Source organism: Brachionichthys hirsutus, unplaced genomic scaffold, assembly GCF_040956055.1.
Source record: "Brachionichthys hirsutus isolate HB-005 unplaced genomic scaffold, CSIRO-AGI_Bhir_v1 contig_441, whole genome shotgun sequence".
Taxonomy (NCBI): domain Eukaryota; kingdom Metazoa; phylum Chordata; class Actinopteri; order Lophiiformes; family Brachionichthyidae; genus Brachionichthys; species Brachionichthys hirsutus.
In genome coordinates, this window is record NW_027180559.1 from 41136 (window position 1) to 56691 (window position 15556).

General features: G+C 43.5%; 1 protein-coding gene across 1 annotated transcript in view; it reads left to right on the forward strand.

The window, feature by feature from the left end:
* Positions 1 to 14021, forward strand: part of LOC137915956 (rab effector MyRIP-like) — a 51450-nt gene extending 37429 nt beyond the window's left edge. The window contains exons 4-16 of the mRNA XM_068759079.1: positions 4153 to 4239; positions 5429 to 5526; positions 5760 to 5840; positions 6165 to 6326; positions 7206 to 7374; positions 7592 to 8118; positions 8550 to 8696; positions 8997 to 9752; positions 12010 to 12201; positions 12286 to 12447; positions 12638 to 12733; positions 12962 to 13022; positions 13978 to 14021. Coding sequence (XP_068615180.1) covers positions 4153 to 4239; positions 5429 to 5526; positions 5760 to 5840; positions 6165 to 6326; positions 7206 to 7374; positions 7592 to 8118; positions 8550 to 8696; positions 8997 to 9752; positions 12010 to 12201; positions 12286 to 12447; positions 12638 to 12733; positions 12962 to 13022; positions 13978 to 14021 — 2582 coding nt within the window. The remainder of the gene's footprint in view (positions 1 to 4152; positions 4240 to 5428; positions 5527 to 5759; positions 5841 to 6164; positions 6327 to 7205; positions 7375 to 7591; positions 8119 to 8549; positions 8697 to 8996; positions 9753 to 12009; positions 12202 to 12285; positions 12448 to 12637; positions 12734 to 12961; positions 13023 to 13977) is intronic.
* Positions 14022 to 15556: the final 1535 nt, after the last annotated feature.

The following is a 15556-nucleotide window of genomic DNA, read 5'->3' on the forward strand; positions in this document are numbered from 1 at the left end:
GTAAGAGACGCACACACGGGCGATCTTTCTTTTTAACCTTAAATGTGCTTTAGAGGTGCTGGGAGGCCAATTTTATCGCCGTGGACGGAGGCCGTTTCCATCTGTTCCCACTCTTTGTCCTAAACTATGTTTGTTTAACGGCTGCACTAGTGAATCGGATGAATGAGTACTACCAGTATGTGTTTGGAAAATATAAATTTGTGAGTACTAAAACTAGTGAATATTTTTTATTATCTGGTATATTTTCACATTTTCTAGTTTGTATTTTTGTGCCCTTTATATTGCCTGTGTTTGTCTGTATATCTGTCTTATCTATCTTTTCATCATGATAAATCAATGGAAGTACACCGGCTAAATAGTGTTTAGCTTGGGAAAGAGCTCAGAGCTTAATGTCTCCAACAGGGTCATTTTTATTCAGCATCTTCTACAAACATAAAGGAGTTATGCTCCAGCATCATAGAAATTGCCATGAAATGCAATACAAGTCTTTAGTGAAGTCCCAAAAGCAGGAGAGGCTTTTTTTTAAAACGCTAATCTCATTCATTTCAAACATTGTCCTACTTTTTATCCTGCCTTTTGTATCCGTTATCGCATCCCTCCAAATGTCTGTTCCAACCTATCCAGTAAGATTAATTTAAATGTGCGTTCACCTTCAAACGTGCCATTTTATCTCAGAGAGCTGACAGGCAGGGAAAAGAGGACAGCGTTTTGAAGCTTTTTGTGGCTGCAGCCGTCTTGTCTTGTCCGTGCATGTGTGTGTGTGCATGATAAAAATGGCTTTAGTACTGCAAGACGAAGCCTCAGCTACACCTGATATCATCAATAATGCCTTTCATTACCTATCAGAGAGCATTCGAAAATGCTTTGTCTTTAAATCGCAAGTCCTGTAGATTGAAAAGAGAAAAAAAACTTCCGTCTTTGGCCATCCATTCATTCATCCTTCCATTTTCTTCTGCTTGCCCCGGGTAGGGTTTCCGCTTAATTCCACCAAACTAATGACACACATTATTCTCCGGGCTGTCTGTGCTTTCATATCGTGCAGGTTTCCGATTTTTGTCTACGTTACTGCTGCAAGTTAAAGGTTGTGAATAAAATGAGCACAGACACACGCTTGCGCTTCCAAGGTGGAGGCGCTCCACTTCCTCTTCAGAGTGATGTAACTTGAAGCTTTTCTCCGTAACGGCCACCATTGTGCAGCATTCAGAACCATGATAATTAAGATTTACCCTCCACCGGATTGCCCCAAAGTCCACAGCTGTGTTGCTGAAGTCCTCCATTACACTTCGGTCTTCTTGTTTGTGTGTGTGTTGTTATGCTGAGCCACATCCAAAGCGCCTATTTTGTATGCAAGGCCAGATTATGAAGCTCATATTCATTTACATTTTTCCAGCCGTGAAGACGAGTACCAACGCCGCCATGAAAGCTGAGGCCAGCGTTGTTTCATAGCTGCAACTCTCGAGCTGGGAGTGAGGATTTCGCCTGAATGCCACACTTGTCAAGAAGGACGAAGGCCGTGAGATTCTGCATTTCATTCCTGACTACTGCAGGATAAATGAGACAAAAACATGTTTCAACCTTCAGCGCTAAACTACACAGGGTTACTTGTCTCGCGAGTCAGATCCATGTTAACTTTGCCCTTGGAAATAGCAAAGCGTTGTTCAGCCGCAAAGTAGGAGGACTTTGAATCACCTGAGCTGTCGAAAACGTTGTCTTACATGTACTTCAGCCTTTTATGCCTTTATTGTCTCTTGTTGGAGCTTTCCTGTCTGAATTCAGTCCTCTGTCTGCAGGGATGGAAGGACAGAATGTTAAACAGGAGTCCAGAGCTGCTGCTGCCGAAAAACAGCCGCGCAACTTGGGCCGCATTAGTATCAATAATGCAACTGACTCTTTATGTGTGATACTTAAACCCGTATTGACATGTCAGCTCGCCTGCCTGAGGGACAAATGTGTGTAGAATGAAAAACAGGCTGCAAACACTCACGTTTAGCAGCTCGACATTGGGTCGTCTTTGTTTAAATGAGGTAAAACACACAAAAAATTGATTGGAAATATATTTGATTGATAGATTGATAATGTCTGCATATAATCAATGGAAATATACCTGAAATCTCAGACTTCTTTAAGTCTGCTGGTATCAAAAGAAGGCAAAGTCATTTCAACCAGTCCAAAATTGAGCTTTTCATTTAACATCATTGTAAAATGGCTCTTTTTGTCTTCATGGGGTGGTTTATGGAATGACATTTTCTTTTGGCTGTATTATGAGAATTTGTATTGCCCCAAGTAGCATTAGAGGTCTTTTTTGTAGCCTTTTTGCGTCCTCCAAGGTTCAATTATTAGAGGGATTATTCCAATCATGCTCCCTGTGGGAAGAAGTGCAGCAGCCCAGAGATGACAGGCTCCGCATTTTTATGAAGCAAACATTTAATTCTAAAAGCTATTTCTAATTAGTGGAGCTATTTTCCTCCATTATTCCACCTCCATCATTTGAGCATTAAAGGCCATGTTAACCATTGGACCAATTAATTCTGCACTCAGAAAAACACACATGGTTGTAAATGTTTTAAAGGTCCCATTTTATGAAAAAGTCACTTTCCCCATGTTTCTACGCTATTATGGTGATTGTGGGTCTTTATTAACCCCAAAACAGCTAAATAAACCATCAAGTCAATCCTTCGTAGTTTGGGTAGGTCTGTAATCCCCTCCTGAAACACGTCGGGAAGAAATCGTTCCCGTCATGACGCCAAGCGGGGCAAACGTGCACAAGATGGGCGTGCGTTCCTGTGTCTCTTCAGCGTCATGGTGATGAGGAAGCTGAGCCGAAAGGCGAAGCTCTCCATTTACCGGTCGATCACCCGTGGTCACGAGCTCTGGGTGGTGACCGAAAGAACAAGGTCGCGGGTACAAGCAGCTGAAATGAGCTTCCTGTGTAGAGACGGGGTGAGACGCTCTGTCATCCGGGCGAAGCGCGGAGTAGAGCCGCTGCTCGCGCTGATTATATACAACATGTGTGTGTGTGTGTATATATACATGTAACATGTGTGTATTCAAGGAGACGGGAAGTCTCCACCAAATGGCAACACACCGGAACAGACGAATGCTGGCTGTGTGCGAGGCTGTACTCCTGGCAACGTGAGCTTGGTGACTTGTCTCTGTGTGTTCAGCAAGAATCCACGGCAACAGGATGCTGTTGGCTAGATTAACATCTGAGGCACGGATACCAGGAGTCAGGGAGTTTGGTCGTGTTTTGTCTGGAGCAGGAGCAGAAGCAGAAGCTTTGGAACAGAAGCTTTGGAACAATGCCTGGATTTTGGATTCATTTGTTTTTTGAATGAATTTTTGGATGGGAATCAACTGAATTCAGGGCCAGAGGTGGAAACGGAGACAGGAAGCTCCTGTTTTGTCCTGTGCTGGAATATGCCTGACACGTGGTCAACGATATCGGACTTCATTTTCCTCTCAACACTTAAGATTTAGTCCAACTGTGGTCTGGCAAATGCTACTCGCCCTCAGTCGCCATCGGTTTGTCGTCTTAGGAAGCTGCATATCGCGTCATAAGCTCTTTATTTTTTTACAGATAGACCGATGAGAAAACCACATTAAATGGAGACCACAGAAAATTATATGCAAAGCACGAGTTCTGGTGCACCTCAGGAAATATGTGGCTTTCAACCTTGTATCCCCCACACCTCTTCTGGGCTCCATTGCCCTTTAAATAGACCTCTCAAAGAATGATTATTAAAGTTTCCATTCCAGATTGTGAAGGTTTTTAGGAAAAGGCACACAAATATAACACTAACTCACAAGTCAGAAAAAAAAGAAACAAAATCTCTCCAAAATCATGCTGAGGGTTATGTGCTCTGAGAATAAATGTCCTAGCAATTATTTTTGTTTGAATGGCATGAGAGAATTATAATATGAGTTGTCTTTTATTTATTTTTCTGCTCAAAAGGGAAAGGCACAAAGAAGAAAAACAAGACTAGATGCAATAGACAAGATGACAAACTGCAGCTGGGAATACATTTAAAAGCGTTTTACTGGAATTGTGTAACCTACTTTTAATGTGGCAAACACTGGTAGTATATGAGCAGGATATTTGCATTTCTGTCACTTTGAAGTGTTTTAACTGAAGTCTGTCTCCCCCCTTTGCAGACAGCAGTGTTCACGAGGGAAGCACAGGCAATGACAACGATGGCAGCATCTGTGGCAGCGACTCTGCTTTCTACAAACAGAGTGAAGGTAAGAGATGTGGTTGATGAGCAGCCAGCGCTTTACAGCTGTGCAAATGGGCAATTATAAATGCCCGCGGTTTTTTTACACTCTGCAGTTATCGCTTTATTTATTTTTTTATTCCACTATTGGGCCTTTTGTTGATTTTCTTTAAAAGTTGAGCTTTTAGTTTTATTGTCTATAAACTGTTGCCTTAACAAGCTATTAAGTGCTCAGGGGGGGGGGGGGGGTCGCATCAGTGCAGCAGCACGAACGTGACATCTTCTTTTGGTCATTAAGCTCCACACTCATGAACACAAACATAAATCTACTGGATATGACTAAAACACCTAAACAAATCCGCACACACACACAGAATAAATGATTGCCTCCTACACAGAAGACACACACATGAGCACGTACACGATCAAATGGCTCCAACTTGATAATGACACTAATTTGTCTGCCTGTATTATGACTCCTTTATGCAAAGATAAAATTCCACATTTACATAATGGCAGCTCTGAGCTACTTTAGACGTGTGCCATTATTTTCCTGACTAATGGGAGTTTTTTTTTTTCTGTTCTGCTTTTTCTTTCATCCTGAATTGTTTACAGCATAAATAAGAATTGTAAGTTTTCTTTCACCTCAGAGGTGAACACAATAGGAATAATTATAGCGCTGTTTTTACAGCAACCAACTTTGAATCTTACCTATTATTTACATCCCAACATCCAACAACAACAAAATACAAGATGATCCAGCAAATTCTAGTGCTGTTATTTACCCCTACAAAATTGTAGCTCCCATCCCCAGGGCAATACTTTTTGCAGCTCTGTCCGGGACCACTGAGTATTTTTCTCACGTGGGAAGTTCTACTCCCCAAGATGGGTAAACAGAGTTTGATGTTCTCCTTTAAACAGAAGCAGGGTCTACTTCAGAGCTCGAGTAACTCCATTAAAGACCCAATTTTCCCTCTAAACTTCTCAAATTGTTTCTCTTAATGACCTGCCAGAGCCAAGAAAAAGTGCAACCGTCAAATATTTCAACAAACATTTAGACAAATAAAAGGGCATAACAAATATTAAATGAATTCTCATGTGACCCTTCAGATTAATCTTAGATGTGTTGTGATCCTCAGTGTGGGAATCGCTGGACAAGGATGAAGCGCTGCGCCTGTAATGTCTGTGTAATTACAGTATTATATGTGTGACGTTAGGACATAGCATGGCAGAGACGCTCACAGTCGCCCTGCGTGTTGCTGAAGAGGCTATAGAAGAAGCGATCACTAAGGCGGAGGAGTTCAGCGACAGCTTGGTGAGACATCCCTTTTGTTCCTCTTCTCTCTTTTCTCTCTCTTTTCCATTCGACCTTCATTCACATATTTTCTATCCCCATTTTGTTCATCCTAATTTTATCCTCTTGCTTCGCTGCTGGTCTTCGTATCAGCATGACGCAGTCATGGTTTTTGGCTAAGACGTCTACACAGACTGCCCCAAGGTAATTCAGTGTGTGTGTGTGTGTGCGTGGGTGTGTGTGTGTGTGTGCAGGAGAAGCAGAATGAGGCCCGGTATCTACGGGACCACAAAGAGGAGCTCATAGAAGAACTCGCTACAACCATTGTGCAAAAAGTAGGTTGATTAGGAGTGCTTTTTATTTTTAACGGTTTGCGTTGACCTTGTGAAGGTCAAGCTTGGTCTCCTCTTTGACATGTTTGATTTTGATTTTGTGTGAATCACAGTGCATGAAAATGTAAAATGTAAAGTAGCTTATTGGTTTGGAAGCTTTGTGAAACACATTCACACCGAAATCTAAGCAAGAAATACTTTTATGATTGAATTTTCATTTTGTAGTTTAGAATCATTATTATTAAACATTATTGTTGTTTTTTAAATAGCTTATAGCCTATATATGACCATGCCTGGCACCGCTTCCCACCACTCTCTCTTCCTCAGATCATCCAGAGGAGGAAGCGTTCAGAGATGCAAACAGAGTATGACTTTGTCTGGCCTCAGCCTCAGCCTCTGATCCAGCCCAGTGAACGTCGCTCTCCATCCCAGCCTCACGCGTCCTCACAGGGACCACGGGACCCCCTCAAGACCTCCTACTCGCTCTGGGTCAGTGCCCCCAACAACATATTTATATTATAAATGAGCATCATGGGCAACACGCTGGTGCACTGGTTAGTGCTGTTGCCTTCCTATTGCCATTCCACCGAGAGCCTTTGTGTGCAGAGTTTGCATGTTCTCCTCCGTGTCTGCGTGGGTTCTCTCCGGGTTCTCCGGCTTACTCCCGCCACCAAGAACATGGTTTAAATTAGGTGAACTGGTTATGCTAACTTGTCCATATAGGTGTAAATGTGTGCGTGCGTCTGTCTTTGTGTGGCCCTGAGCTGGCGGCTTGTCCAGGGTGTAACCCCGGCTCTCTCCCGTTGACTGCTGGGATATGCCCCAGCACGACCCGTGACCCGGTTACAGACAAACCGGTCAGGAAGATGAATGAATAAATAAATGAATGAAAATTAGTCTTTTAAAAATCAGTACCTTTTGATGATGGGTCAAACTTTTTGAGATATTTCATATTAACAACCTTATAATTATTGAATCTAGCTCTTTCTCTCGCTCTCACACACACACACAGACATATTGTACATGAGCAGAAAATCATGAAGCCTCTGCCGTAGTTTTTCTGTTACTGTTTAGCGCCACCTTCTGATGTAAAGGCGGATTTGCAGCTACATTTCTAGCATTTCCCACGTAGAGTGCAGTTGAGCCCTACGAGCCAAGTGCTCTCATTTTATTACGTCATTATAATCTGATGATATTATGTGCGACTGCTGCCGCTGTCTACTCGAAGGACAGCCGAACAGTAAACAAGCGAGACAAATTACGATAACCTCCTTGACGTAGGTAATAATCTGAAGCACTTTCAAGGGTCTGCTTTAAAAATAAAAAATGAAACGTCTGCGTCTGTGTTTTACTGTGTCTTGCTTGCAGCGCTCTCGCTCAGCTTTCTCCCTCACCAGCGACGACTCCCCAGAGAAGGGTCCGGAGGAGGAGGGGGCCGGGGGGGGCATTGGCCTGCAGGACTACGCTTCTTTGAAGAGAGAGGGCAAAGCCACGTCTCTGCCCAGCTGGAAGAGTGTCGACCGCCTGGACAACTCCAGTGAGTATCGTACTCTGCTTCATGTCGGACAGCGAAACATCCTCCATCCTAGTCCTGAAAAACGATTCAGTGCAGTTTGTCAGAATTTTTATCATGTAATTTTAGCTTTATGCTCCTGTTGAATTCATGTTGGAATTAGGTCAAACAGCCTATTCAGAACGTTCAGGCAGAAGTGTGAGATTTTCTGAACTTCCCGCTCTCTGTACGTTTTCCTCAGGCGCTTCCTCGGTGCTCCAGAGCCCCGACGGTAACTGGATTGCTCTGCACAGCTCGCAGCTTTCTCGGCCCAGCCTACTGACCAAGAGGAAGAGCCTGGTGTTCAGCGTGTTGGAAAAGGAGTCCGGCGTCGTCTCCGCTTACGACGAGATGGGATCCGACTCCGAGCAGGACGATGAAGGCAGCTGGGGCGCGGCACTGCGACAGTTCCGCCGCAAACTATCCGATGAGACTTACTACACGGACTCGCAGCACGATCCGGAGTGGACGTACACCCAGCACCTTCATATTACATCACCGTCGTCCGGCCAATACACCAACACAGAGACTATCAACTCGGACTCGGAGGCCTCATCTGTGCTGTCTGCCTGTCCCCGCAAAACACCTCACAGCCTCCAGAGGAAGCAAGGACCGCCGGACGCACACCTGCACCCGCATCACCAACCGTTTTATCCACAACACCTTCACCACAACCTCTCTCCTTACGCACTCCACTCGGAGGCTTTGGATGTGAACTTTAACCCTAAGGCGAGTCTTCTCACATGAAAGCTTTGGCTTACCCTGGACTGTATAACCTGATGTTAATATGACATTCTTGTCATTATGTTAGATTCATTGTGACATATTTGCCAGTATGTCTCTTTATCTAGCAGGTTGACAATGGAATCTGTCATATCTACATGAACATGTTTTAAAGCATCTAGAAATTAGGATATGAAATCTTTTCCGTCGCTGCTTAATCATTACAGTATTGTAATTCTATAGCAGTGATGATTGACACTTTCACTTTTTTTCGCACAAGTAAATGCTTTTTAAGGCGTTTCAAGCCAAAAAAAGTTGTGAAAGAGTTTATCATATATTGTTTTTGCTGTTTCGCTTTGAAATGTGAATCAGAATTATGGGCTAGAATTAAATCGAAGTACTTCACAACCCTAACCCATTTCCATTACTGTCCACAGGTGATGGGAGACAGCAGCGAGACTGAGGAGAGGCAGAGTGATCAAAACAGAAGATCGCGGCGGCGCAGGAAAATCAAACGAGAGTCGTCAACAGAGCAGAGCGAGCCTGGAGACCAGAGTCCACAGTCCATCTACCCATTAGCACAGGTAGTTGTTACTTGGTAATATCACAACAACACACCTGTTGTCATATTAGCAGCCAGTGTTTTTTAATAAACTATTAATTGTAACTGACTAGAAATTCCCACTCTACTGTAAATATAGTGTAAGGTTAGTTTTCCCCCATTGGGAGGCAGCAAAGTCCATTTCTGTGTTCAATGATATAGTTCCGGCATTCTAATCGCTCCAGAAATACTGTAGTCTTATTTGTGATCATTTGACATGTGTGAATAATACATTTCTGCTTTCTCTGTATATAATGTTGCCTCTTTTTCCTCCTCAATCTAGGAGAGCAGTGGTTTTCTACTCAATGCCATTCTGAAAAGGGGTTTAAGTGAAGAACAGCCAGGATGTGATGCTATGCCAATACCCACAGCTGCACCGGACGCCTTCCAGGTAGATGCCATGACACCTGATCCAGAAGACTTGGACACAGTGGGCCCAAATTCAGCAGCACTCAGCCCCTCACAGCCCAATTCTCTGGCCCTCGGATCCCAGCTCTCGCCCAGCAACTCGGGGCCTGGAGACAATCTGGAAAAGGAGCTGCAATCCAGACTCAGCCAGCTGGTCAGCCGTGCCAAAAGCAAAGACTGTTCATCTGAAGAGGAGCGCACGAAGAGTCCGGTGCACAAAAAGACAGATGAAGAAAGGGACAGAGGGAGAGAGGCAAGGCCAAAAGACATGGAAATAGAAACGCAGAGTCCAGGTGACAGCTTGAGCGATTTGGTCATCAGTGAGGAAGGAGACGCAGCGGAGCAAATGAACGGACAAGAGATGAAAAAAAGTGAGAGACGAATGAAGAGTCCGTCTGTGAGAGAGGAAGCAAGAGTTGGGGAGTGGAGGTTGGGGAAAGGAGTTTTGGAAGGACCTGTAGACAGTCAGGAGCAAAAGAAAAGAGATAAAAGAGAGCAAAACACACAAAGTAAGAGACAACGTAAAAGAGATGTGGACAGAGAAGCGGAGCAGGACGAAGGAATGAGTGGATCGAGCACAAGTTCGCCCGCTGTTACACCTTCTTCCCATGAGGGGGTGCCAGACAACCAGGTAAGGCGACTAAAGGAAAGTTCACGCACCATTCACCACCTGTTTTTGCTGACGCTCTGCAAGAGAGGTTTTGTGTGTCCTTCTGTGTTTTTTTTTTATTTATATACTTCTGGTGTAGTAGTAGTAGTACTGTTGAAACAGGTGGGTGACATTGGCTCCGGTGAGAAACACAATTCTCTGCAGAGAAGGTTGATCTATTTATTTATTTTTTCCACTGCTCCCTTTGAAACTTTCCAGAATGATGTGGATAAAACACGAGCGTGACCATCAGCTCATGATACATGAGGACGATGATTCAAATCTCAATGACCCTTTCGAGTATCTGTTGTGTTTAGCAGCAATGAATGACGTGATTATTGAAGCGGCTTCTTCTTCTTACTGCCCCTAATGTAAAATGGGTTCCGCAGAATTTAAGTTAATACCAGGGTAATATGAAAGTTGCTTCACTCTGTGCCAGCGTACCTAAATTAATTTGTGGCTTTTTCACACAAACACACACACACACACACACACACTTAATGTACACTCTGTGACTTTCTTGTTGAGAAGCAAATACAAAGACGCACAAAATGACTCATAAAACCGCTAAGTAGAATGCAAAATGAGTGAAACGATGACCACAAAGACACCAAAGTGACTCGAGAGACACAAACAAGCGTCAGACAAACAAACACCAGAATAAAAGGAGAGAGCAAAATAACTAGTGCATGATTATAAAACAGAAAACAACCGGAGAACACATGGAAGTGCAAAATAAATTTAAAAACACATAAAACGGTGTAATGTTAGTCTTTACATCTATCTTGTCTGAGGGGTGGGGGCTGGGCTAATAATAATAGCAGTGTCAGTGGGAGCGCAGTGGAGGAATGAAGTCACTGTTGCCCCAAGCAGCAGTGACCTCCCTGTGGGGTCTCTGGCTTCCTTCCACAGCCAAAAGACATGATTTATAGGTGGGCTGGTGACTTTAAATTGCCTGTGGGTGTGAATTGTTGTTTGTCTTTCTGTGTGTAGCTCTGTGATGGATTGGTGACTCGTGTGTATCATTCCTCTCACTCTGTAGCAGATATCCAGCCTCCCTGTAAAACTGCATAGGGGATGGATGGATGGATGGATGTCTGGATGGATGGATGGCTGGATGAATGGATGGATGAATGAATGTCTGGATGGATGGCTGGCTGGCTGATCTGCTTGTCAGTGACTTTGTTCTTTGGAGTACATGAGAGCATCAAACTCTCACCAAACAGCCATTTGGTCATCGACCACCAAGTCAATATCCCAGACTGTCCATCTCTGCGTCTCATTTGATTTAAGATCAAAAAGATGCATTTTTAAAAAAGATCAGAGGTTTATAGTACCCATCTGCAATATCTCAACCCAATATTATATCTTACCTAGGCCAAATAATTGCCCTTCCTCCTCCTATTTTTTGTGTCCGACCTTCCTCTTGTGTCATTAACTGAACGCTTCTATTGGACTCTGACACCCTCTGTCAGACTGAGAGAGGGATCGATACACCTTTGATCCCACTGATCAACAGCTGGATTTACTCATTACTGAATAAAGAGTTGGCAACCACATCTGTCCCTTCCTTTGATCTTCTGTTACTAATTTTAAAAAGCAAACATTTTCTGTGCAAAACATTTTCCCCATGAATCTGTTACTTCCCCAGAAGGCCTAATGTGTGAAGAAGATTTAATTTGACTGAACAATTGGTGTCACTGTGGCGCCGTGGTTAGCGCTGTTGCTTTACAGCTATTTCTGTTTAAGGTATTTATAATTTTAATATTAATTCCAAAATTAAGTCCTAATAATCTTTACTTTTTTGTCTTGATAGCCGTGCGCAAATTGTAAACAGTTATTGGAAAAAATATTTTTGGATACAAACTTTCATTTGGAATTGGTGCCTGATTGAAGATGTATAACGGTAGCTGATTTAATATTTTCAAGGCAAAATATTTTTAGTTCTCAGGATCTAAAAACTAGAGGATCAAACACACATCACATAATATTATTTCTCGTCCAATCGTTTTATAACATCCCACTACTGTGATCGCATAAATGCATGTTATTACTTCTCCTTGCCCCTTCAGTGAAAGCGATATTTATTATATAGCGTAATATTTGTGTTTTGGTGTTTGTTTTGCGGTGCTAGCAGATTTTTTTTTTCCTGCCAGGATGTGTCATGGAGATTAGTGACTGCTCTCCCTCCCCCCACTCCTCTTTTTTCTCTCGCTATTTGTGTGTTGTTCACATGAAGCAGAAGAACTCTGCAGCCTCTCTCTGTAGTATCACCACAGAGGTACTGAAGGTTCTGAATGCCACAGAGGCGCTGATCGGCGAGGCCGGAGGAGAGAGCTACGCAGCGACTGAGTCCATGAACGCTTCTCCCATCTCGAGCAGCTCTGAGACCCGCATGCTGGACCAGAGGCTGACCAAGATGGAGGAGAATGTAAGCTAAAGCCCAAAGGCCACCGTATACCCCATATGACAAACGCATTATGAATTACATGCTCTGCTACATCTCCATGCACAGGTGTACCTGACTGCTGGTGCTGTGTATGGGCTTGAGGGGACACTCTGGGACCTGGAGCACTGTGCCCGGAATATCAGCAGTGGCAGCAGAGACACGGAGCTGGCCTTCCTGGAGGACCAGGTCGCCACGGCAGCCGCTCAGGTGCAGCAGTCTGAACTGCAGGTACTAGAGGTCTTGTCTCTGCAACCGTCCTCTTCGTCATTGTTTCTTCAGCCACCACCCCCAGAAGTCAAACTTCTGTCTCAGCTATTTTCTCACACACACATCTATCTATCTGTCTATCAATTGGCTGATGTGGACTGGCTGATGTGCTGGGTTGTGGTTTTAAAGGTCGCCTGCCTCTCCTTTTAAGGTATCCAACATTGAGGCCAGGATATCAGCTCTGAAATCAGCTGGGTTGAATGTGGCTGTCTGCAATCGCTTCTCCAAGTTCAAACCAAAGGCGAAGGTAACTCGCTTTAGTTGGTCAAGTGGCACAAATAAAACGTACACACACCGGTACTGTGTTTGTCACAGATCTGTCCCCCTGAGGATTGTCAGACAAGCTACTCTACATGCTTCTGTTTTAGCACCTAAAGACGACGGATAGAGTGAGAACATGATCATGAGCACAAAACAGCGCTGTCCTCTCGTTTTGGAGTGTGTGAAGGCTATAATATGAACGATCTCCTTACAGCCTGAAACTCTGGACTCATCACGCCATCAAAGGAGGAAGCTTCCAGCGCCGCCCCTGAAAGGTACTGAACCAGTTTATTCTGTTCATATTGAGAGTACGGCGTATAAACCCAGACAGCGCTGAGGGAGAAGGAGCTTAATGTCCCCATTATGTCATCACACCTACAGGCAGTGTGACAATCAATATATGAATCATTGAGCACAAAAACCAACCCCTAGGATTTATAATCAGTCTGATCATTTCATTCACATGAAATAAATACAAATACTCTATTGTTATTCAGTGGAAGACATTTATTACAGAACTCCCAGAATTGAGAAATTATTTTCTGTCGATTCAAACGTATTAAGCTGTAAACACACACTAGTAGTGTGTGTGTGTGTGTGTGTGTTCGAGAACCAAAGATGACTAGAGACGGGGAGTGAAACAGACATAGAGGAAGGAACACTTTAATCCACCTTTAGTTAAAATCACACATTTTGTTCTTTGTCCTAAAATAAGAGATTTGTTTCTGAATGGATGTAAAAGAGAACACATCGGCTGGAAAGGCTCGAAGCAACTGAAAAGCTCCATTAGATGCAAAGCAAGCAAATGGAAACAGTACAGAAACATCATTTTAATGTTTTTTTTTTTATCAAACCAATGAGAAGTATGTTCCTTTTCATGTCAGTGAATGGCCTTTTGCTGTTGGAGCTTTCTTTATATTCATGTTTGGCTATTTTCACTTCACCAGGAAGCGCACAAAAGCTCTGATTCAGGTGGCTTTTTCGTCTCCAGACAGACTACAGACAGAACTATAGGGCAAAATCAGGGACCAAGACATGTAATCACATCATTGATTCCAGCGGAGAGCGTCCTTTTTTTTTTTTGCTCTTCTGTCGTTGACTGGGAGGAAAAGTCCGTTATTAGGCTGATATACTAATGGTGGTTTCTCTTATTCTGGAAAGCCCAAGCTTTTTGCAGGGGATGTGATGACACTTCACTAAATACTGTTTTTGTTTTTTTGTGCATTACAGAGACATTGGAGCCAGAGCAGCAGGTGAAATTGTTTCGGCCATAGTGACAGTCAGCAGCACAAGAAGCCCCTTGGGGCCATTTTGGAGCCCCGGGGATAAGGGGCCCCTTTCATCCAGTGCCTTGACCCAGTGTCCACCTCTGGCTCCAGGCCAAGCATGGGCCAACACCTGCCCTGTGTGACCCACCGGGCACTAAGGTGCTCAGCCAGGCACAGCACGTTACTGGCTTCTCCCTCTTCTCAGTATTATACGGCATTTCCTCTTCTTCGCTGCACACCTAACATCAAGCAAGGGCAACTCGGCAGTCGGTGTCTCTGCCTTAAAGATCTCCAGACGAGCAAGCTGAAAGAGGAGCATCTGTAAGGACAGAAATGATTCTCTTTTCCCTTTTCTATCTGTTTGCAAGAGTATTGTGATTTACTGTACAATGAAGATGTGGAAAAATCTTTCTGTGATTCAGTGTGTCTCCCCCCCAAAAAAAACGTCAGTCATCTTTTCTTTTCTTTTTTTTTTTACTGCATCTTCTTTTTCACCAAATAAAATGCCATGAGGAATCATTTCATAGTTAAAGCCCCTCCAAAAGGCTTCTTTGGAATGATTGTCATTTTCACCCGCAGCTATCAGATGGTAATCCTCATTTGGGGAATTGATTGTAGCGTCTTTGACATTTTATTGTTTTCTTTCAAACCATTTTTCTATACGGTCATGCTCTATAGCCACAAAGTCGTTTGTAGATTTCCTTCCTTCCTGCCATTACATTTTTAAATGGGAACAATACAGTGGAAGAAAAAGCACAGAAATCTGTCTGTAAACAGCCTCCAAATCGTAGTTAATAGAAGAGTTTGATATTTTGTAAAATACTTTTTTACACTTGAGTTACGGGAGCGGATCGATACCACTGACACAGTAAATATGTGCATAAATATGCAGCATCTTAGCTCAGCAGCTGGAATCAGAGGGAAACAGCTCTGTTGTTGTGTCCTTAGGCAAGACACTTCACCTGCACTGCCCGGGCGCATGCGCACACTGCGACCAGCAGCAGTTCAAACTGCTGCAAACCAAATTGCCCTCCAAGGGACAGATTAATAAAGTATAAAAAAAAATAAAAAATAAAAAAATTCAAAATGCCAACAAGTATCAGAGCAAATGCCTCCAAAGTGTCCGAGGCCTCGGTTCAGCCTCTGAATGAACTCGGCACAAAGCAGGGACTCCATAGCTTGTTATTTCACTCCAGACCCGAAGCGTTCAGCCATTCTGGAGTTCCACAGGTTGCTGTTCCTGACACGCTTTGAAGCAAGAGTAAAAAATATATATAAAGAAGTCCACCTTTTAATTCTAACATTTACAAAAATAAACTGTGAGCTGTTCTCCTGCCAGACGGCTCTGGATCAGACCAGATACTGGTAGTCTGGATGTTCATTCACCCAGAACCTCCAGCTCTCTTAGTGATTCTCTTCATAATTTAACGGCCGTGTCCCATTTGTCCAGAAAAGGCAGAAAATAAGTCCCGAGTAGTAAAATTGACTCGGGCCTTACCATGGAAGCTGTGGGCTTTTTTCGTAGGTCTTAAAATAAGATT